The sequence below is a fragment of the Malaya genurostris genome, chromosome 1 (assembly GCF_030247185.1).
Source record: "Malaya genurostris strain Urasoe2022 chromosome 1, Malgen_1.1, whole genome shotgun sequence".
Classification (NCBI taxonomy): Eukaryota; Metazoa; Arthropoda; class Insecta; order Diptera; family Culicidae; genus Malaya; species Malaya genurostris.
The window spans coordinates 35,668,713-35,694,065 of record NC_080570.1 but is presented as its reverse complement, the minus strand read 5'-3'; the positions used below and the strand labels follow the sequence as shown (position 1 = coordinate 35,694,065).

General features: G+C 38.4%; 1 protein-coding gene across 13 annotated transcripts in view; it reads left to right on the top strand.

Annotated features, from left to right (window-relative positions):
- The window catches only part of LOC131436975 (filamin-A), a 165,953-nt gene that overhangs the window by 36,183 nt on the left and 104,417 nt on the right, over positions 1-25,353 (top strand). For 11 of the 13 annotated variants that reach the window (XM_058606051.1, XM_058606058.1, XM_058606018.1 and 8 more), the window contains 2 exons: positions 24,212-24,695; positions 24,927-24,941. In XM_058606051.1, the coding sequence (XP_058462034.1) occupies positions 24,212-24,695; positions 24,927-24,941 (499 nt within the window). The remainder of the gene's footprint in view (positions 1-24,211; positions 24,696-24,926; positions 24,942-25,353) is intronic. The other 2 variants (XM_058606010.1, XM_058606088.1) reach the window with 1 other exon arrangement.

Sequence of the window (25,353 nt, the reverse complement as noted above, 5' to 3'; positions counted from 1 at the left end):
GGGCGGCAGCCAGCAATGGGAACATTCAACCTTGAAGAAATGTCGGATCCAACGGGAGTCGGGGGATTCAGAGGAAAACTGGGGTTAGGAAGGGGAGAGCAGCAAAAATGATTGCAAAAACTGATCGTCCTATGTTCTCACACGTGTTCGAAGCAGTTTGTTAAGAGCGAAACAACAGGTTCGGATTCCTGACACGCAAACCCCTTCTCGCCACCTCGGTGGGCTGTGAAGCATTTCCGAGTCGAATACAGGCGGGTTACTTTGTTTCAGGTTTGTAGCTAATTATGAAACAGTGGTCTCCGTTCGGAGTCTGAAATTTTATGCTAATTATGGGATGAATGTGCTCTTCAGCAGGGATCCTCGTTTCGGGTCAGTTTTCGTATTTACTTACCCACTTGTTTTATCCGAAAGCAATATAAAACCATATCAGATACGGGCTTAGACGGGGGGGATACTGTCAAACCACAACACAAACAACATTACCTAATGCACTTTCAATGTCAAACTTTAGCCTGGTCTTGTGATGGATTGCGTGTTTACGCTTTGGGTGCATTGCAGAATGTCGTTAAAAAATAATGACGTTTGTGATGGATGAGTTTCTAATTAGCCGGCTGGAATCCGTACTTTTGCTGGTTTTGGAATGGAATGTTAAGTCGTTTGTTTGTACTAATGCATGTGGGTTTCAGTATTAGAAATACGTATCTGAATCTTGAACAAGACAAATCAGTTTAAGCACAAACGTAAGTGTGTGTGAGTGTTGCAATTCCTTCCTCTATTGATCAGATCCCAAGGCGAACGAGCGAATTTCAATGAATTTTCTTAAAACCACCGACAGTGCGTCTGGAGCGATTAGAAAACAAACTGCAACTGTCATGAATTATTGTATTTCTAAAGGGTGAATTTTTTGCTGGTATCTTTTCGGCAACACTGTTTTTGACATATCACGCTTATATCGTCTCTTGTGTCATCTTGTCAAACTTGTTCAGTTTGGTCTATAATTTAATCATAAATCGTCGTTTGTGTTCAGCGACGAAGCTCATTTCTGGTTGAATGAATACGTCAAAAAGCAAAATTGCCGCATCTGGAGTGAAGACCAGTCAGAATTGCATCCCGAAAAAGTCACTGTTTGCTGTTGATTATGGGCCGGTGCCATCATTGGGCTGTACTTCTTCAAAGGCGACGATTGGCGGAACGTTACTGTGAATGATGAGCACTACCGTGTGATGATTGACTTTTTTTTGCCAAAATGGAAGAATTGAACATGCCTGGCATGTGGTTTCAACAAGACGGTGCCACGTTCCACACGGTACGCGAGACAATGACCAAATTGAGAGCCGCCCTCGGTGAACAGTTTATCTCACGTTTTGCGTCAATTGGCCGTCTAGATCGTGTGATTTAACGCCATTGGATTATCTGCGTATTTCTAGTGGGGCCATGTTAAGGCTCATGCCTACAAGGATAAATCAGCACCGGAAGCCAATATTGAATCATTTATTCGTAATATAAAGGCCGATATGTTGGAGAGAATGTGCCGAAATTGGACTTGGCGCATGGGCCATCTTAAGCGAAACCGCGGCCAGCATGTGCATGAAATCATCTTCAAACATTAAATTGTATTGATCGTTCTTTCGATTCCAATAAAGATATCATCATTTTTCTCAATTTTTTTGTTTTTTTTATGAAACTCAAAACCAATACCTCTTAAAAATCACCCTTTAGAATGGATGTAAGATAATTGCAACTCGATTGTAATCATATAACGCGAATTTTACAAAACATATTTAAATATGAGCGCCGTGAACAATTGAATGATGGGACTTCATGCCAAAGGCTACTCACCGCCCACGGAAGACCGCTCCAGTCGATGACCAGCATGCGAGCCTTCGTAGCCTGGGGGTGTTGCCCGCGGACCCACACGGACCGAAGGATGCAGCCAACATAGATATTTACCAACGCCATCTGGAAGACTCTCATGCTATATTTAATTCATCGGCCACTGCCACATCGGCGATCGCCATAGATTACATAGATTTGAGTTGATTTAATACTCAATCTCATCGTAATTTTGTTTAGATCATCGCTCAAAAAATTGATAATTCCCTCTTTAGCATCTAAACATAATAACATACAGGGTGGGTCATTCAAAGTGGAAGCATCGGACAACTCAAAAACTTTTGACCGAATTGTTCCTGTTGGAAGCGTCATTCCAAGACAATTTTACCATGGAACAGTACACATCAAAAGAACACGTTGAAATTGTTCAACTTTGCATTCATAATAACTTCTCAATTGTGAAAATCAACCAAACGTTAAATGGATGCGTTGATAAGCAAAATTTTTGGTTCTATGTCACAGAAAATCCTCAATTACCTGAGGAACTGCCTATATACGGCCAAAAAGTTACAGTTTGGTGTGGTGTTTGTGCAAATATGTAACAACGAAAACTTTTAATGGCGATCGTTATCGAGCCATGATAACAGATCGGCTGAAAAGTTCGTATCGTTTCTATGAGAAGGCGCCACTAGAATTAAATCCATACCATTTTCAGTTAGTACCAACCTTCAAAAGATACGTGTATAAATTTGACAGCTGTCTGATTATTAGTTTGTGAGATATTGCATTTTGAGTGAAGCTACTTTTGTTATTGTGAAAAAATATGGAAAAAAAAGGAATTTAGTTTGTTTATGAAACACTACTTTTTGATGAAAAAAGTGCCGCCGATACCAAAAAATGGCTTGATGAGTGTTATCCAGACTCTGCACCGGGCGAAGCAACAATTCGTAAGTGGTTCGCAAAATTTCGTACTGGTCATATGAGCACCGAAGACGATGAACGCAGTGGACGTCCAAAAGAGGCTGTTACCGATGAAAACGTGAAAAAAATCCACAAAATGATTTTCAATGACCGTAAAGTGAAGTTGATCGAAATAGCTGACACCCTAAAGATATCAAAGGAACGTGTTGGACATATTATTCACGAATATTTGGATATGAGAAAGCTTTGTGCAAAATGGGTGCCGCGTGAGCTCACAATCGATCAAAAACAACAACGAATTGATGATTCTGAGCAGTGTTTGGAGCTGTTATATCGAAATAAAACCGATTTTTTTCGTTGATATATAACAATGGACGAAACATGGCTCCATCACTTCACTCCGGAGTCCAATCGACAGTCAGCTGAGTGGACTGCACGCGATGAACCGAACCCAAAGCGTGGAAAGACTCAACAATCGGCCGGTAAGGTTATGGCGTCTGTATTTTGGGATTCGCATGGTATAATTTTCATCGACTACCTTGAAAAGGGAAAAACCATCAACAGTGACTATTATATAGCGTTATTAGAGCGTTTGAAGGACGAAATTTCAAAAAACGGCCTCATTTGAAGAAACCTCATTTGAAGAGGCCTATTTTGAGGCCAAGGACAAATCGTATTACAAAAATGGTATCGAAAAGTTGGAAGATCGCTATAATCGCTGTATCGCCTCTGATGGCAATTATGCTGAATAATAAAAACGAATTTTGGCAAAAAAATGTGTGTTTCTATTAAACGATACGAACCTTTCAGCCGAACTGCTATGATTCATGTTCAAACTGAGATGAATGGATGAGAACAAAATCGAAGCTCAGATGAAATAGAGAGCCGGTACCCTAGTAAGGAATCTCTAAATATCATTGCCCGGAAAATGATAAATAAGAAGGAAACACCTCCAAGGTGGCTCAATTGGTGGAACAGTTCTACCGATGCTTTTTAACAATTTCAATTATTCCATTGATGTTTTATTTTCACTTCGTTTCGCTTTGATCTATCATATTTACAGCTAAATCATAAAAAATAAATGATGACTGGAATCACTCGAATTCCTCCTTCTAAAATCTATAATAACAAAGCTCCATAACAGATCATTTTCCCGAACCTAATATTTCGATTTCTGAGCCAGTAGTTTTCATCACACTACTGCTGGAAAGGACCGTGTTCCGCCGTAAACACGCGTCTGTTCACTGGACCCGGACTGGAACCATTCTCTGTCCGCGGGACGGAGCGAATTCTCGTTCGTCTTATGAGTGGTGCGCGGTGGTAATTGTTGGACGACCAGTTTCAGTGCATGACGGGTTCGGGTTTGGCCAGGGGACGGACGCCCTTCGTTTTCTCCAGCGCCGCAACAGACGTCGGTCGGTCGGAGTTTCTCATTTCTGCTACCTGCTTTGTTTTGGCCACTTGAAGACGTTAAGTAATGGACGTTTGAAGTCTCATCGGAAACCTGAGCCGAGTTGCAGGTATGGCAACAAGTGTTTTGCGGTTTATTTTTTTGTTCGTGGCGACCATCGAGGAACAAGACGACGGTGGGAGGGAAGACTCCTAGCGCGCTTAAGCTTTACTGATAAATTTGCAAACTCGTTAGGATGCATTGCACTTTTCTATTTCGTTTTTTTTTTTTCGTGTGGCTGTTGAGATGAAAGTGGCACCCATTGGAAATTGAGTAATCCTAATGGAACCCGCAAGCGCACTCGCTTTCAATGTGGAGCCCGAAAGTAGCCATTGGAAAAGATTTTCACTGTTATGTCAAGATAATCGATTATTCCGGTTGGGGGAAGGGGAGGAAAGAAGAGCCAAGATATTCCAGCATAGCAGCGTTTACACGCACCAAAAGCTAGAAGCGGCGGTCCAACGGATGATCTCATACTCACAGTGCTATACATATTGAAATTTATGTTTCTTCCTTTCTCCTCCCTTCTCCCACCGACGTCGACGCCGACGGAGGCAACATACAAGGCAGCCGACTGGTCTTTCGGTCGCAGGCGCTGCAGCAGCATATATGCGACCGCAACTTAATTTCCATTGAATTGATTTTTACTCGTTTTTCTGCACCAATACTTCCGAGTGGTCCGTGGTGCGTGCAGCGCGGGTGTCAGTGGAACAGTTCAACGCTACAAATTCGCCCGTTGTTCGTCGTTAAAACTTCCCTCTGCTGCTGCCACCCAGAAACCACCTTCAGTCCTTCACCTTCCTTTTCCGCAGAATCGTCAGATTTGACCGTATCTGGTTCATACCAACTTCGCGAATAAATAATAAATAAAAATAAAATTTCCTCTGTGTTGGTACAATCGCCTTGATTGTTATTCTGCAACGTTCTCGGTCGGTCGCGGTTTCGCAAGTTGAAGACTCGTTTATTTTATTTTTTCCTTTTTATGACCTAAGCCAGGCAGGAGCTGAGCTGGACGATGACGCAATGCGGTGGTGCGCTCAGGTCCGGTTTTGGCAAGGCAAGGATCGTGCATACGTGACCGGAGATAAGAAACATTAAGCAAAACTTTGTCACCATTTAGTATTCCAAACGAGCAAATCGGGATCATTATCGTATTAATCGTTTGTTACTCGAATTACTTCGCATATGGAGTACACCTTCCCCTCGGAACGGAACAAACTCATCACGGTTGAGCTCACCAACGGCGACATCACCGAGGAGGGAGAGGAAAGCGTTTGCCACAGTGGTGAACCTGGAGCTGCTTCTCACACCGGAAGATGAGAAGATGAGAGCTCACTCAATAAAGGGTATATAAAACACCTACTTAGCGCACTAGACCGTATCCAATAAATCTCCGGAACCCTCTTCTGGCTGCGGCATTCCTGGGCCAAACCAAACCGACACACAAAGTGCATTCCAGGGGGACGGTCTACGTCTGGAAGTTCAATCGTTCAACGAACACCTACATGGAAAAAGGAAAGAAAAAAAAGACGGAAACAATCGAACACTCTTTCTTCTACTGATAATTTCCAACTTTCGCTTTCGATTCTGTGATGCAACTTCAGCGCCTGAACGAAAGGGAGCTTAGCGATTCAAGCTTCCCCGGCTGTGACCCACGCGCGGATCCAAATCATTAGCGAACCTGGTCACGGGTGCGTGCGTGTGTGTGTGTGTGTGTGAGTGTATGTCTGGATGGGCAAACCCGAGTCATCATCATATAGTTCAGAAGAACTGAACTGATTCATTGTTCCTCATCGCTGTTGTCGGCAGACAGGAACTGTGTTTGTGTGTGTCAGTGTTTCAGGGTTTCGCTTCGTTACAATGACGCAGATTACCATGTTTCGTACTTTAATCGTCTGCTGATCGGTTAGCAGCTTTAGAGCAACAGTGCCATAAATGGAAACAAGTTGCCCCATTCTTCTGTCCGCCGGAGATGGCCTTGGCTGCTACCGGCAACGTGACCTGTTTGAGCTAGTGCTGTGCTATGCGATGGCCTCAAACGCAAGTCACGGGAAATGTTGGTCATACTGGATTCTCTCGGAATTCTCTAATTTTGAAGATTAGTTGCAACTCGTTCGTTCGTTTCAATCACCTTGACCTTACACGGTGATGGAACCGTTTTTGCCTGCTGATGATCCTGAATACTGGCAACTTGGTTTTTTGTACAACAGAAGAGCTGTTTACCTTGTGGTAATTCACTCATTTAAACATCATTATCATAATTTTTAAGCAAACAAAATTTTTGTCAAAATAGCACCTGTGACTAGAATGATGGAATAAAAACTCTTATGCTGATTTTGAAATCCAGATTTTAACTGCCCGTTCGCTGTATCAGACAAGCTAGGCTACGCTACCCATTTGAACACCGAAAAGGCAAAACGAAGGCCAACGACGATCAAATTGAATCTTCGTTAGAACTGTACTTGGCTCAGTCGTCACCGGTCGAGTTTGCGATCGTAGCGTCGTCAGTATTTATGTAACATTCGAAAGTATGACCCTACTATTTGTTTCGTAAGCTTTATTTGAATTGGAGCATGAGCAACCACCGCGTTACTGATCGGGATTAACTGAAATTTTACAGAGAATTTCTAGACGATCAGACTTGGGACTGACAAATCTTCCTTCAATGTACATCTTCTGGTAACCTCAGTGCACAGTGGTTTGAATCGACAAAAACGTGAACTTAATTCTCTAGCTGCTAAACCGTTGATCTGATATACATAGTTCCTTTTAAGAACTCATTCACAAAAATATTCCTCGTGATTTGATCACAGTAAAAAATGTGCAAAGCCTACTACGATAAAAGATCATTTCAACAACTTTTTTCCCTTAAGAGATAGAAAAACGATGTCTTCTACGAAGTTTTAGAACTTCTAACGAAAAAAAGCTTTGCTTAAGAAGCTATAGGTCTGACGCAAAAAGTTTCGGATATATGAAGCATTTTCGTTTGAAACCACTTAAAATCAATTTTTTGTACATAATTTTTTTCACAATTATTTTCAGTGTCTACTATGTTGGAGACAATTACTAAAAACGTAAAAATACACATTTTTGTTGAAGACTGTGCACGGTTTCGCCTTTTCCTTAATAAATTATTTAACATTTAATCTTTTCTATACACTAACTTTAACTACTAATAGGAAGCAGGGTCGCAGACCAAAAGGCACATACATATACTTTTTGGAAAGCTTAAATGAAGTAATATAAAGTTACGAAGTGTGTAGCGTGGCCCTTTTAAAATGTGCTTATTGACCGTTATCACGAGAAAATCGTGAGATATTACCGCCTTCAATAGAAAATGTAATAGAATTGCAGTAAAGCAACTCTCAACGTTGGCAACACTTTTATACACATTCTGTCAAATTTTGACGCATATCGTACGATTAATTTTTGTTTGGCGTCTATACAAAGAGGTTGAAAAATTTTCGTGTGGTGATTTTTATAATGGATGAAAATTTAGAACAACGGCTCGCCTTCGAAGCGCCATTCGGTCGATCCACACCTCATCATCAGTTATGATGCATTCGATGAAATTTTCAGGAAACTATAAGACCTGAAATATTTTGGGTTTGAAACGCGTCGCTGGTGCCAAAAAAGCTGAATTTCATTCAAAAAACAGCGTCGTGTTGATGTGGCCAAAGAGATGATTTCCAACGCAGATAGTGATAGTGGGGTCACTATCTGCGTTGGAAATCATCTCTTTGGCCACATCAACACGACGCTGTTTTTTGAATGAAATTCAGCTTTTTTGGCACCAGCGACGCGTTTCAAACCCAAAATATTTCAGGTCTTATAGTTTCCTGAAAATTTCTAGAACATTTTATCTGGATCCGACTTGCAGTTCCGGAACTAAAGCGTGATAAGTGGAAAACTACCAATTTCATGAGTATTTTTTTCACGAACGATGTTCAAAAACAAATACAAATCCCATAAAACTGTATGATAAATTCTTCTAGTTTTCAGACCTTTTAGTTTTGTGGGCATAAAAACTTAATTCGGCACTACGGGGTCCCCCTTTTCCAGTTCCGGAAACACCGATAGTGGTGAAGAAAAATTCCAAAAATAGAACTCACTTTGATTTCTCTGCGATGCTTGAACCGATTTTCACAAATCTTGATTTGAATCAAAGCTCAATGCCAATCTTTAAAGCTACTGTGAAATTTCATCAGGATTCGCCTTCCTGTTCCGCAGTTACAGGGCGATGAGTGCCAAAGTTTTCAAATCGCCATAATAGAATGACAGTATGTACACCACCGGTACGTGCAACATGAAAGAAGAAAATACAAAACGAACGATGCGTTCTATTTCGTACACGGCATGAAGAAAACGGAACGGTTGTCTGCTAGTAGTGTGCGATATTGGTAAAAGACGGTGCTGCGGTTGATGACAATTTTAGCTATTTTATGATAAGTGCGACCGAAAGAATGAAAGAATATTAATGAATTGAAATTTATTTGAAAAAAATATGTAATTTTCATAGCCGGTGATCGAAGAATCGTGCCGGTGGTTTATTAATAATAATAATAATAATAATAATAATAATAATAATAATAATTATAATAATAATAATAATAATAATCATAATAATAATAACAATTATAATCCTACTACATGTTTTATGCAGCTGATTCATGCTGTTTGGCTTGACTTACATATGCAGAAATAACAGAAACGCAGATTCGCTTCGTTTGTTAGATTTCATTTAATTGTTTTAATGAAAATAGAGCATGAGATAGGAAGTCTAGGTTTAAAACTGGCAAACGAACTAGGTTCGGCTATTTCGGCCATCTTAATCCTGTTTCGGAAGAATTGGAAATAGTGATCAAAAACTGCAAAGAGGATCTCACTCATTTTTCTTCCAGACGGCTAAATCGATTTTCACAAACTTATAGGTTCAAAGGAAAAGTCTCACAGTTTCATACGAATATCTTAAATTTGTTGTGGATACTACTTCCGGCTCCGGAGCTACAGAGTAAACAAAATTTGTAGATTTTGTTAGATTAAGTCCGAGCAAACTTTTCTATTTCTATTCAATGGACGGTTGTTGTTGCGAATTCCACAGTAATATTTATGATGTTATGAGTAATATGAGAAAGGCATCGTTACACCACTAGGTGGATTAAAACTGTTTTTTTTCTAAATGGAATTGTCTGCTTCAAAATAAGCGAGTGAAGAAGATTTGAACAAAATAGTTGATAAATTGTAGAGTCAACCGATTTCACACGCGAAAAATGATTAATCGATTATATTGGTCGATCTAGGCAGCCGGCTACCGAGAAAAAAATATTAGTTTATCAATCAAACAAGTACTTTTAAACTATTTGTTCAATATGCCGATCTATGTTATCGCCAAGGATGGTTTTTATCGTATCAAAGAACGTTCACTGGCAACTCTTCAACGTTTGAATCAGTGCCATTAAAGAGAGACAAAAATCATCGCAACAACGAAAACCCGGCATTTAACATAGAATCGACATCAGTGCGAGAGAGAATTTCTCTCGATTACATTTCTGAGAATCAAAGGTTAGCACGCTGCTGTGGGGATCCTCTCTGAAGCAACAAACGGTCGCTCATTCTCGTTTCGCGATCCGATTCTATACGGACAGTGGATAATTGCGATAGAATCATTTTACTATTGCCGCTTATCCTAACTATGTGCATATAATCTTTGTATAAGTTGTGTCTATGAAAATGTATGTGAATGCTCCACACAAGGGTTTTGAAGTATTGCAACCTAGTATGAGATTCATCAAGTTGAATCATCGACTCGATTTTCTGCGATAATTGTCAGCTTGCGATTCTCTCTTGGGAAATTCCACACAGCAACGATCATTATCAGACTTTAAATTTTTTATGGGCGTGAAATACTCTGAGTATGAAGTGGAGCGAAGAAATGTAGAAAACTTCTCTCGTGGTTCATGCATTGAGAGACTCGAGCTCTTGTAGCATCTTCTACCGGATTGAAAATGTTGTATACAATATAGATAGCAATATAGCAGCTTCTGCCAAATTTTCGGCAATCACCAACACTGGTTACCGCTATTATTAACATTGTAATATTAACGGATCTTTGCAATTGATAAAACTTTTATCAAAAGCTAACCGGAAATTGATTAGTTGATTGAAGAGATAATTTAGTAAAGTAGATTAATCAGATGTGAATCGGTGAAAAAATTTGATAACTGAAATGAATGCAATCGTCGTCTTTAACGGCATGGAAGTAGGAAACAGTAAATCTATTCTGTATAAGGTTTTCTTCCGCCGGATTCCGCACGGTATTGAGGCTGATCATGTCCGGAGAAAGATAATCAGAGTGCTATCAATCTCCAATTGGACCCCAGCACTAAATGTTTTCTTTAGCGAAAAATTCAACCAACTCGCCTGAAAAGTTATTCGAGCTATTTTGCACAAATATGTTTGTCAATTTTAGAACTGAATGTCATATACCATTCGATTCAACTAGACGAACTATTGAATTTTATTTCGATCCAACTTCAAGTCGGATTACCCGGAATTACTGGGTCCGAAAAAAATTGAAAGAAAATAGTACATAGTCACTTACTTTTGTCAGAGATGGCTGAACTGATTTTCACAAACTTAGATACAAACGAAAAGTCTTATGGTCCTATAGCCTGCTATTGATTTAATCTTTATCCGACTGCCGGTTCCGGAATTACGAGGTAATATGTGCAAATTTACGAGAAATTTCTCATTAAATTTTCTCGGAAATTTCTCAACCGATTGTCACGAACTAAGATGCAAAGAAAAGGTCTGGAAATTCTTTAAAAAGTCCCCGATAAGTCAATTAAGGTAGCGCTTCGCCGTGGTCAGGTCGAAGCAAGACATCTCACTGCTTCCTCTTGCTTTGTCGCCGAAATTTCACCCTAAATTGCAAATTTCTAAAATACTAACCCGATTCACGAAAAATCAAAAACATACGATTGTAGGTAAATGATTTTACTATGCATTTGGCGAAAAATATCAGTTAGAAAGCTTTTCTTTCGCGAGATTTCGTGCGAGTTTTGTTAAAATTTGGTTTTCTTTTTTCCTTTTCTCGCTATAAACAACTCGCATATGTAGGGATGTGCTACGTTTTAACAAAGCGTCAAAGCTAGTAGCGATGAAAATCTTTACTGATTTCTGGTTCTACTGAAACATGAATAGAAATTATTTTACAAAGTAGTAACACTTACTTACATTTTTTACTCATCTATATTCAACGTTTACGCAGAGAGAACGGACAACGAAAACAAAAGAAATGTTGTTAGCGTCTACCGCATGTAGCATTTTGCACACCCCAATGCATGCGTTGACATTGTGTGCGTGCGAAAGAATAAGGAAAAACTCATTTATTTTTATAACTCGCACGAAATCTTTCGATAAAAATGTTTATCAGGCACAATTTATATACGAATCGATAGAAAAATTAATTATCTAGAATCGTATGTTCTTGGAATTTCCGTTTTCTTCCCCGTTTTCTCACAATTTTGGGTAAAGTGCGTGAAACCCCGGGATAGGCAGCGAAGTCCCGTGACCACGGCGAAGCGCTACCTTAAGATCCGACTTCCGGTTCCGGCGTCAAAGCGCGATAAGTATTTTTTTTTCAATTTCATGAATATTTTTCACGAGTGGTGGCGAAACGAAGTGCAAGTTTTTATAAAACTGACTGGTAAATTCATCTGGTTGGCAGGTCGTTTTTAGTTGATGGATACGTAAACCTACTTTGAGACTACTAGTCAACGGTTCTGGAAGCACCGATAATAGTGAAGAATAATTCAAAAACCAGAACTTACTTCGATTTCTCAGCAACGGTTCAATCGATTTCCAAAAATCTTGACTCAAATTAGAGTTCTCATTGTCTTGAAAGATACTGTGCAATTTCATCCAGATCCGACTTCCGGTTCCGAGATTATAAACCAATGGTACGAAAGTAGAAAACAAAACCGCCTTTGCGAACGAAGCACACAGTTTGTTTTGTTCAATTTTTTTTCAACTTTTACGGAAGAACGAAAACTTACAACGATTTCAAAACACAACCGAATTCATAGGCTGTGATTACAAAACGGTTATGTTGATAAAAACAACAAAAAATGACAATCCAATCACAAAGCATGTTTCATTATGATGCTTCAAAGTATGTCTTCCCTGTTAACCTAACTTATCCAGCAGTAACAGGATCAAAGGTTTACGTTTGGTTTCACTGGGATTCAAATGACTCGATCGAAACGGTGCATGAAAGGTGAATCAACCAATTTTGATTCAAACAAAGTCTTGGTCTCTATCTAATCAACATTTGAAAGGAATACTTTTTTCGATGAATTTATTATGTGATGGTCGAAAGGCCCAATCGTTGTAAAATTTACGACACAGATAAGTACAAAATTTTCAAAACAGATACAGATGTTATAACTTTTTACGACTGTGGCGGTCACCGAGTTCCGGCTCTGGAAATAGATTGTCCAGAGCCCCATCGGAACTTGCATAAATTTCTAATGAAATGTTAATAAGAAAGGCATCATTACACCACAAGGTGGATTTAAACAGGTTTATGATTGTGACTTCGGTAAAGAAATTGCGCCGGTAAAGAAATTGTCCAAATTAAGGCTCCACGTCTACTAAGCAATTCAAAATGGCAATATCAAACTAATTCATGAGCCGGTCACTCATTGTTCGATACGAGCATCATAAAAAAAGACAACTTGTCTTATCTATCAATAAACTGGACCTAGACGAGCTTATTCAGTAATTGAAATGGTCCAACAGATCGAGGTTATGCTATCGGTGATAGCACATTTCACAGAAGATAACAGAAATATTCATTCGAATGAAATCAACAATCTTGACCTCCTGCACTGAAGCCAGACGATTATGAATCACGTACACAACGGACGATGCATTCCATTCCGTTGGCACTTCAAATTTCACACGTTCAAAGAAAACGCGATGATCCCATAGAATTACACGTAAATCGGCCACAACCGGCAGTAGTAGGTGTAAAATGACACGTACGAAGTATAAGCAAAACATGGTTGGCACTTTGCAACCTTTGTATCTACAAAAGCACATTCAATCATTGAGTGAGTATAGCAGCAGCTCAATAAATATAAGATTCGAAAGAAGATTTCGACAATGCACAGCAAAAATTACAAGCCAATATTTCCTACATTAGTCATCCCCCCGAAGTGTCAGAAGGATTATGGCTTGTCATCATCATCATCGTTATAAGCGTCTTATCTTTTCGTCCTAGTACCTGTTTTTTCGTTTCCTATCTGGGACATTGACTGCGCCTGAACTAGTGTCAGACTTGGCGAGAGTGGCTGTTGGAATGCAGTCAGAACCACACCTGCGCTGCTGCGCTATCGTGACACAATCGACCGTGTCGGCATGAATTTTTTTTTCCTGTACCTGACTTAAGCTCAGTCAGGGACCAAAGATCAGACCGGTGATAGGAACCAGTAATGTGGGGAACACAACGTGAAGCTTCCTAACGACGGCCATAAGAGAATCGAAGGGTTACGATTAACTTTATGAAAGAGGCAATGGATTCTAGACATTAGCTAGATGTACGCGAAGGTGAACAAATTTTATTCGATTCTCTCGCACAACCAGTTTCGGTGACTAATCGATTGTTTTGTACACGATTTGCGTTCATCACTGCACCGACCGGCCGGATTGAGTTGTTTCGATATAGCAATGAAACGGTAAATTCTGACTGGCAAAACCGAGACTGACTGACTGTGCATCGACTAACCAACCAACCAACCAACCGAAGCAGCTTCGATGGCATCTATTTGAGAGTACACCGCAGATTGAGCAGTCGAACATAAGTGGCGATAAAGAGTAAACAAACAATTTTAACCGTAAGCTTTAGTAAGTGAAGCAGAACCGGTACCCAGATGCCATCCCTCGGCTGGTTCTGTATCGTTCAACCCAGCCGCTCGGCCGAAAGCTCGTTCTTGGGACCACCCTTGCGGCAGCTGGTCAAGCTGAGTTTTGTAGCTACAAGCAAGCACACAGTCACTTGAGTTTGCGTTTTTGCGGTGGTTAGTTGTGAAGACGAATTAAAAGGATTTAACCAAATTGAAGGTCGTGATGCGGACTCTCAAATGTATTGATGTTTCTTTTGAGATACTGCATCTTCTATCTTCTCAGCCGAACCGAGTTGGGTTGTTTATTTGGAGCAGGGAAAAGCCCACTGGAGCTAAGCATTACCAACTTTTTAGCTCTCTCTCTCCAGTAGGCATAAAACCACTCATCTTTTGTACCAACCGATTATAATTTTTTTCCATAAATACGTTTATTTCTTAAGGCAATTTACATAAGTTTTTCTTCGCCGCAGCATCACTTTTACATAGAATTCTTATCCTAATATAATATGAATATAGTCACAACGATTTGAGTTTAATAAAACACATTCTTCTTATTTTTTAAATATCATATTAAGTATTTCGTTATTTATTATTAAATATACTTAAGAACATTATTTGAACCACCTGATTAACTGCTATAAATTATAAAATAAGCTGAACTTTTTATACATTTTGTTGTTAATTTCGTAACCTATTCTGGGTTTGTTTTTATCAGTACATCATTTTTATTAAAATTTTGCTATTGGATGAACTAATGAACGCAGTAGGAGTCGGAACTAACCCTCAAAAGGGTCAATTATTGAATTGAAACTACAATTGTCTTTATGAAATGATAAAGAAGTTTCATGTAAGAAAGGTCACGACAAGCCAGAATGTCTCGAACTGCGACATTGGATAGTCTACCTTGGGTACGCAAGGAATTCAATAGTTGAGATCTGACATCACGATACTCCACGCATGTCCAAACGAAATGATCAATATCCCGATAACCTTCGCCACAAACACAATGATTAGTCTCGGAAAGTCCGATTCGAAGGAGATGTGCATCTAACGTGTAGTGATTGGACATGAGTCTGGACATCACACGAATAAAATCCCTACTCACATCCAGTCCCCTGAACCATGTCTTTGTCGATATTTTAGGAATAATTGAGTGCATCCACCGTCCCAGATCGTCTCTATCCCAAGAAGCTTGCCAGCTGGCAAGTGTTCTTTGGTGAGTCGCGCTATAGAATTCGTTGAAAGCAATCGGTCGCTCATAAATTCCACCTTCAATAGCACCACGTTTGGCAAAACTATCGACTCTTTCATTGCCTGGAATGGAACAATGAGCCGGGATTGTGATTTGATAATTATTGTTCAATATGTCGTTGAGGCACTGTTGTATTTTGCCCAAGAAAAACGGTTCATTTTTGCCAGCAGCGTTTGAGCGAATGGCTTCAATTGCGCTCAGACTATCTGTGCAGAGAAAATAATGGCTGGGAGATAATGTGACGATTACACTCAAACTATAATGAACTGCAATTTTGGTTTTTTGTTGATTTTTTTCGGTGAGAATTGAAACACTGTTCTTAACGTTTTTTGTTCAGCATAACGTTTCGGCTTACTACTCTTCAGCCATCGTCGGACGCATTCAACAAAACTTTTACAATATTCAATCACTCCATTCTATCATTCGTTCACTCACTGCCGACGGTTGGGTTATCGTATGCTTCTGACCGCCTATCATCCTTACTATTCCAATACTCTACTATACTATAGTATTGGAATAGTAAGGATGATAGGCGGTCAGAAGCATACGATAACCCAACCGTCGGCAGTGAGTGAACGAATGATAGAATGGAGTGATTGAATATTGTAAAAGTTTTGTTGAATGCGTCCGACGATGGCTGAAGAGTAGTAAGCCGAAACGTTATGCTGAACAAAAAACGTTAAGAACAGTGTTTCAATTCTCACCGAAAAAAATCAACAAACAACCATAATTGAACAAAGTTGCGGTGACCAGAACAAAAAAAAAGTATAATGAACTGCTGCTAACTCTGCTATATAAACAGATGCAGGTTCTTGAAGCTTAAATGAAACATTATTGTTGAATATACCAAACCCAAGAGCCTCTTCGATTCGTGATCCGTCCGTGAAAAACATTTTTTCAGAGTCAATATGCCTGAACTTACTTGAAAATATTTTTGGGATTTCCATCGAGCGTAGGTGTTCCGGGATTCCACGCACTTCGCGCTGCATGGATGTGTCGAAAAATAAAGTTGAGTCAGGGACATTTAGGAGGCTGACACGGATAGGAATATATCTTGAAGGGTTGATTTCCTGTGACATATGGTTAAAATATACTGTCATGAATCTTGTCTGAGATTGAAGCTCAACTAGCCTTTCAAAGTTATTAATAACCAGGGGATTCAGTACCTCACATCTTATTAGCAGGCGTGATGAAAGCTCCCAAAAACGATCCTTCAATGGAAGAACTCCCGCCAGAACTTCAAGACTCATTGTATGTGTCGAATGCATGCAGCCTAAGGCAATTCGCAAACAACGGTACTGAATTCGCTCCAGTTTGATAATATGAGAGTTTGCAGCGGAACGAAAGCAAACGCATCCATATTCCATCACTGAAAGTATCGTTGTCTGATACAGTTTTATTAGATCTTCCGGATGAATTTTACTCTTTGTTGGCATTTTGTTATCAGAAACCTAATGTGTATTTGGAATCAAACCACACCCCAAGGTATTTGAATGTCAAAACCTGTTGGATTATTCTTCCCATCATATGGAGCTGGAGTTGCGCGGGATCATGCTTTCTTGAAAAGACGACCAGCTCTGTTTTCTCCGTAGAGAATTCGATACCAAGATGAACAGCCCAAACGGACAAGTTATCTAAGGTATCTTGCAATGGTTTTTGCAGATCAATAGCTTTGGGTCCAGTAACTGAAACCACGCCATCATCTGCCAATTGTCTTAGCGTGTAGGGGGTTACTAGACAGCTGTCAATGTCATTCACGTAAAAATTATAGAGGAGCGGACTGAGACATGAGCCTTGCGGTAGACCCATGTAGCTAATTCCGAATGATGCTAAGTCGCCAAATGAAAAGTGCATGTGCTTTTCTGACAAAAGGTTGTGCAAATAATTATTTATAACCGCTGGAAGTCCATGTTGGTGGAGCTTGTCTGAAAGAACATCAATGGAAACTGAATCAAATGCTCCTTTAATGTTTAAAAATACAGAGGCCATTTGTTGTTTTTGAGCGAAGGCAGTTTGGATGTCAGACGAAAGTAATGCAAGGCAATCATTCGTCCCTTTATTTCTTCGGAAGCCAAATTGAGTATCTGACAACAAACCTTTCGAAGAATAATTTTTTCGAACAATTTTCTGATGGAGGACAACATCGCAATGGGTCTATATGAGTTGTGATTGGAAGCTGGTTTCCCCGGTTTTTGAATGGCGATAACTTTCACTTGCCTCCAGTCAGGAGGAACAATATTTTGCACAAGAAACTTGTTGAACAATTCCAACAAGCGTCTTTTTGCGAGGTCGGGCAGATTCTTCACCAAGTTGAATTTAATTTTGTCCAACCCAGGAGCGTTATTGTTACAAGACAAGAGTGCTATGGAAATTCCATCATTGAAAAGGGGCTATCAATGGTACCATTGTTTGGAGAAGACTCCCTAATAATACTATGCGTAGGAACAGAATCTGGACAACCTTTCCTCGCAAAATCAAATATCCATCGATTCGAGTATTCCTCACTCTCATTTCCTACGTTACGATTTCTCATTCGTCTGGTCGTATTCCAAAGAGTGCTCATTGAGGTTTCTCTTGACAAACCTTCCACAAAATGTCTCCAATAGCTGCATTTCTTGACCCGAAGTATGTTCTTGTACTTGGTTTCTAAAACCAAGAATTTTTCAAAATTCTGAGAAGTTCCTCCTCCTCGTTTTAAAAACGTCTTGAAAGCATTTTGTTTCGCGTGTTTAGCATCTGAGCACTCTTTGTCCCACCAAGGGTTTGGAGGTATTCTATTAGACGATGGACCAAGAAATCGTTTAGTTTGTGCTTGTTCAGCGGCCTCCAGAATCGAACAAACGAGGAAGTCATATTCTTCAAGTGGGGGGAGCTCTTCCATTGAATTTAAGATACTTGACATATTACTTTGGAATTTAATCCAGTCAATATTTTTTGTCAAATCATATGGAATATTAACTGAATTAGAAATGCCTTTGTTACTGCTAATTGAGATGGTGATTGGCAAATGATCGCTACCGTGTAAATCAGGAAATACTTTCCAGGTGCAATCTAGTCGAATAAAAGGAATAACATTTCTTAATTCCTAAAAGCACTCCACCATACGGGGAGTCTTTATCGAGACGTATAATGTTAAAGTCATTAAAATTTAAGGCTATGTTTGATGTAAGCCATATTTCGCACAAAGCAAATACATCACATTTTTGACTATGCAACAAAACTTTAAATGAATCAAGTTTTGGCATGATGCTTCGACAATTCCACTGCAGAACAGTGATTTTTTTTTTTTTGTTTCGATTATAGAGGTTTTAACCTTAAGGTCATTCGCCTCTTCGGACCAGAAAAACTTTCTGACCCTATGTGCGGGGTTGGGAATCGAACCCAGGCGGGCTGCGTGAAAGGCATCGACTTACCCATCACACTATACCCGTCCCCCCAGAACAGTGATTGAATCATTTCCGGCGGATGATAAATTATCCATCAAATGATACAAAACCTGAAAGAACTGGCCATTGAGCTGATAACTGTTTCAAAAAAGTTCTAGCTATTGGAAGGAATGCCGTTATGATGGTCTTTAGAGGTTCAGAAATATTGAATGCTGCGAAAATCCATTCTACAATTTCCGAAAACTTCAGTAATCCTGATGGTGGCTGTGAAACGGAGCCTACTGGATTATTGTCTTTTCTTGTGCTAGTTCCTGGATTGGTTTGTGAATTTGACAAACCAGGAGGCACAGTTTTTGGTTTTAAATATGGTTTTTTAGATTTAACACGGGGATCTTTTTTTGAAGGTGTAATTTTAGGTGTCTTTTTTGGTATTTTGTGGTTTGTTAATCTCCTCTTAACAGACCCTTGAGGAGTGACAAACGAGGTATCTTTACTATTTCCGTCAGAGTCAGATTCCTCTGGTTCCGCAAGATATGAAAACCCGTTTTCGGATTCCAAAGGTGGGACATAAATGATCGTTTTGAGCATTTCTGCATATGTGCGCTTAGTCCGTGCTTTTAAAGAAAGCTTCATTTTGTCCTTACGCAACTTAAATGCAGCGCATACTGAAAATTATAGATTATAATTTTCAAAATGATACATTTCCTTAAAACAAATTGGTTACTACTCCACACAGAACCATTCTTATCTCTAATACTAATACTAATACAATACTAATAACTAGAGTGACAAAAATCTTAGAAACAAATTCTTTATGGTGTTATGAGTTAAGTGAAAATCGAATACATTTGAGAAACGATTAAATAGGCGGCACATTTTGACGAAAGGCTCAAAAAAATAAATAAATAAATTGATTCTCTAGAACTGAGTGTTTAAAAAAAAATTCTAACATTTTTTAACATTTTCATGACGAAAATTTCCCAAATTTTGTCTACCTAATAAAATTAGTTAAAAAATATTTTTTTGAGTAAGTATACATAATTCAAAACGATTTTGTTATACAAGTTGTTTCGAAAATTTCAACAAAAAATAACAAAGTGAGTAAAAAATGCGTTTCCAAGTGTTTTTTTGCCACGAATATTATCGATTTATTACTTTGTCTCTTTGTCCGAATAGAATAGCGAGAGTGGAAATGCAGCTTTTCGTTTTTGCTAGTCAACGAATCGCAAATTAAGGTCCTGTCCTTCAATCGAATGGAGTTTTTAGGAAGGTAAAAAATTTGCATGTATATTTTGGTTTCTCCGCTATTCGCAAAATAAAAATAACGTCAAACTTAGAATAATTTGCATAAAAACCAGATGTCTTAAAAATTCATAAAACATCGGAATCGATTTTTTTTATTGATTATAGGCTTTTTAACCGACTGGTAATTAAGGTCCGGGAATCGGCAAAAAAATTTTTTTTCAGTTTCTTGTTTTGGATTTCTATAATTGCATTTTTTATGTCAAATGGTTTTTAAAAGAGATCTGGTGTTATCTAAAAACAATTATTTTTACAAAATATCGACTTTGAGCCTACCCCAAAAAGATTTTTTTTAAATTTTTTTCCTACTTAAAATATTTTTCTCCTAACACTAGACTCCTGCGTTTCGGTTTTTTTAAGATGAAACAAGAAAACCGCATAACATCGGAAATTCGCATAAAGAAAATTACATAACTTAAAAAATTCGCACTAAAAAGGGACATAAAAAAATATGTAAAAACCGCACAAAAATAGGCTTGAGTGTAATTGCTTCGATTTTTCTCTTCTTCCAATGTTCGAATAGAACAGTAAGAGTGGAAATGCAGCTCTCCGTTCGTTAGCCAACGAATCGCAATTTGATCTTCTGCCAAGGCCTGTTAGGGAAATACTGTTCAAGTAATACCCGCTTTACGATGTTCATATTCTTACGTGAAAAAAAAAATACAATTACACTAAGGTCTTTTTTTATGCGGTTTTTCATGCGATTTTTTTTTATGTGAGGTTTTAGAGTTATGCGGTTTTTTTATGCGAATTTTCAGAGTTATGCGTTTTTTTATGCGGTACGTAAACTCTCATAAAAAAGACTTCAGTATATTTAATTCACCATAACTAATAAACCACAGTTATTCCTATTTCGATAGCCCTGAACAATTTCTTGAACATCCTGGCACCTCCCTATGAAAAATTTGAGCTAAATCGGATAAGGAAATGTTTTCTTAAATTTTCTTAAATCTCGACTCTGGGACCTAGAAAAAAAAATTGAGATAACACCAGATCACCACCTTTCATGCAATTCTAAGACATTTGGCATTCATAAAATTGTTTGATTTCAGAAATCTCAATCTCAGCCCCAGAAAGTCGATGTTTTCAAAAAAAAATTGGGATGACACTGAATCTCGACGTTCTAAGACTTTTGAAATTTGAAATTCTCGAGCGGCACCCTAGGGAACTTTTTTTGAGGTGCTTGAACTTTTGAGCACTACCGCTTAACGAAATTAAGGATGACCCTAAAATATTGGTACCCTAATATTCTTATAGAAATAGTCTAAAAAAATCAACCAAAGTTAAAAATAATTAATTTATCATAAAAATAATAAATGTTAATAAAAATTATTAATTTATTAAAATTACTAATTCTCCATATTCTTTCAAATTTCTTTCCTTTGACGAAATTTGTGTATAATAAAAACAGAAAAAAATTTAAAGCCGAAGAAATCAAATTTACAGGAAATGTCTGAAATTTATAAGTTGAAAAATTAGCAAAAAATGCAAATCAATTGCAAAATCTTCAAGAAACTGTAATTTTATGGTTTATAAAATCGGAAATAAATCGTAAAATTTTCAATATTTGTGAAATTTTAATAATAAAACCGAAAATTTGAAAATAAGTTCGTACTTTATGTAAAATAAAGTTTGAAAAGTCAAGATAATAAAAATCTGGATTCAGAATTTCGGAAAACGTTTCATGAATATTAAATAAAACCGTAACCAAAACAAAAAAATATACCTATAAACTAACAGCTAACATAAACTGCTAATGCACCGATGAGTCGAAGACGAACGTAGAAATATTGAAAAAGGTGGGCTCATCATAAGCGGGACATCCTTGAGCTTCTAAAACCCCCAAAAGGGGAAGTATTTGGTGGTTTGGCATTTTTTCTTAAAGTAAATGTAAATTATCGTTAAATGTAAAATATCGTTAAATGTAAAATATAGTTCCCTCGAAAAAGACTAAAACCAGTGGTCGAAACGTCGGGCAGTATAAAACAGCCGTTTTTTTATTTGACAGACCGCTGAAGCCGACATAATTATTGCTAAATACCTGTAAGGTATTTAAAATTTAAAAGCAAGCTTCTTCAAGAAAATGTTATTGAACTTCTACTCTGCCAAAACTTGAAGAAATAGCACAATTTGTCGAATTTTACAAAACATGAGCAATTTTTAATTCATAGTGGAATACACTCAATAATCTTTTTATGCAATTTTATACAGTGTTTTATGTGACTTTTTATGCAAATTTTCAAAGTTATTTTTTTATGTGAATTTATTTTTTTTTGTGAGTACTCTAGATAATCTCTAAAAATGGATTTGATGACTTTTTTTCTGGATAACACCAGATATTAGCATGGCATCAAAACAAAAATTTTCGATTTCGGAAATCTCTAAATTTTAAGAAGCTAAGTCGATATTTTTCAAAAAAAAAAAAAGAACGCGATAATACCCCTACCTCGAAAAAATATTTAAATGCACTTGTATTACATGTTTCATGAATTTTCAAGACCCTTGTTTCCTATATTTTTGCGGTTGTTTATGCGAATTTTCAAAGTAAAACGGTTTCAGGCTATTTTTTGCAATACGTATTATGTCATTAGTACTGCAAATTTGTATTATGCGAATTTCGAGAACTATTTCAATCAAATCTATGGAAAATCTATGGAAAGTTTTTAAACTAGAACAATTCTGTAAATTCTAAAATATTTATTCCATTTTTCAGCAATATGTTTATTTTGTTTTTAATGAGACAAAAGAAAAACAAATTGAAACCTGTATATTTTATATAATTCAGGGTGGCAAGTGGATTGCCGATATTAATTTTCCCGGTTTGAGATAAAAAATCCCGGTTTTCAGAATAGACCCAAATCGGCTCTGTTTGAATTGTTCGATTTAGCTAAAAAATATGTCCTGACTCTGTTCCGGAACGCAAGAGAATTGAAAAAAAACACTGTTTCCGATGGTAGAGTTGTCACTTGCACTCACTTGTCATGCAGCAATAAAGCTCCGAGGCTATACAGGAATAAATTCGACTTGTTGGAAAATCTGCCTGACACTACCAAAAGGCGCTTGTTGAATTTATTCAACGTCATCCTCGTTACTTCAAAATATTTGGAATAGCTTGAGATTATTAGCGAAGGATAAACTTGGGCATTCTCAAGAAAGATTTACATCATTGAAGTACAGGGGGACGATCAGAGGTCCAAGATGAATGCTTTGTGGAATCCCAGAAGAAGCGATAAACTTTTTCAATACAGAGCCATTTATCTTGATTGCTTATCGACGATTATTGAGGTATGAGCGAAACCAACGCATCATGTTAGAACTAAGCCCAATCTGTCCAACTTAACGACTGTAATGGCGTGGGTTATTTTGTCAAAGACAACGGAAAGGTCCGTGTAGATAACGACAGTTTGTAAACTGCAGTACATAGCATCCGTCCCGAACGTCGTGAAGGACAAGATAATTTTCAAAAAAGGACAAGATATCGGGTTCTAAATGGCGAGAATCTCTCGTGGAATAACCAGACAAATGATCAGAAAGTACGAGTTCTTTATGATGAACTATTCGCTAACTGGTTTCTAACCAGTTTTATTTCTAAATAGCCCAACTAGTTTATCTTCTATGAAAAACCCCTCTTCAATCGATCTGGTTCAATCAGATTAATGTAACATTTGTAGTGAACTGATTACGCAAACAGACTTTGATTGAGATCATCCACCAACAATATTTGGGATTTCAAATAAAGATTAATTCAATTAGTTCTATTATCTATCACCTTCGAACTAATCGAAAGACAAATAACGACATTGCGGGACCTAATCAACTCGGTTTTTGGATCTCATGACCATCGAGTAATCATTTAAACAGGACAATTGTAGAATTTATGAGCAGAAAAAAACTCCCTTTCAATGTGCAGTCATAAGCTGTCCGGGAAGATCTCGTAAAATGAAACAACAACATCAGAATGAGACACTCTCAAAACATCCACTCGACCGGCCTTTCGTCATCGCTATCAATAAGTGTGATTTGCGCGCTGGGGACGCTATTCGCGCTCGAATATTGAATGTCCTCACACACAATGACGCGTCTTCAATGAATTCAAATTTCATTAAGTAATTTCAACAATTGGCAATGATCTAATCGTCGTTCGACTTTGCAATTGTAGATTCCTCGGACATCGTTGACTGCAAGCTGAAGCTGATCATGGGTCTGATCTGGACGTTGATTCTGCACTACTCGATCTCGCTGCCGATGTGGGAGGGTGATGATCACGAGAATCAACAGAACGGAAACAACGCCACCCCGAAACAACGGCTGATGAACTGGATCCAGCGATTGGTTCCGGATTTGCCGATCAACAATTTTACGAACGATTGGACCAGCGGTAAGGCCATCGGTGCTCTGGTGGACGGTGTAGCCCCGGGCTTGTGTCCCGATTGGCCCATGTGGGATCCGAAGGATGCCGTCCAGAATGCCTCCGAAGCCATGGGACTGGCCGACGACTGGCTCGACGTACGGCAGTTGATCCGTCCGGAGGAAATGGTCAACCCGAACATCGACGAGCAATCGATGATGACGTACCTGTCGCAGTATCCGAATGCCAAACTGAAGCAGGGCGCTCCGCTGCGACCCAAGACCAATCCGAACAGGTGAGTAGAGAATCGGTGTGGCGGCCTCGGATGTTGGGATGGAATCGAAATCAATGTTTGATAAGATTTCCCGTCCCCAAATCCAATTTAGCTGCCTACATCTCGAACTAGTTGTAGTTAGACCGTTAACCAAAATTTCTTCGCTGATGTAGCCAACCGAGGGTTAGAGGAGAGACAAAACAATATTTTACTCTTTATTTTATCTTTCTCTCATTCATGCACGTCGCACAGTATTCCACCGCCGCGGTAAGTTACCGTGTCTCGCTTGTCAACCGGTTGAGAAAACAACGTCAAAATTTATTATTATTATTATTTTTTTTTTGTAATGTGGTCGCATTTTTTTCCATAACGTTCACGTTTGGTTTCTAGTTCTAGCTCAAGCCGTTCCTAAACGCAAGTTCGAATTCAAATAAATCAATCAATCATTAGCAAACAACCGTAGTTCTACGTGTTGCATTATGCTAGTGACTAATCCTTCATAGATGGCATCACCAGTCGCTATTACCATTTATTTTTTACCCGTCCGGACTAGATTTTTATTTTTCACACGTTAGAAAGCTCATGTAAATAGCGCTTCTCGCATGCGTTACTGTTTTTTTGTAGAGCTTTCGCGCACATCTCGACAAACTTGATAGAAGAAAAGTTAACTAATCGTTTT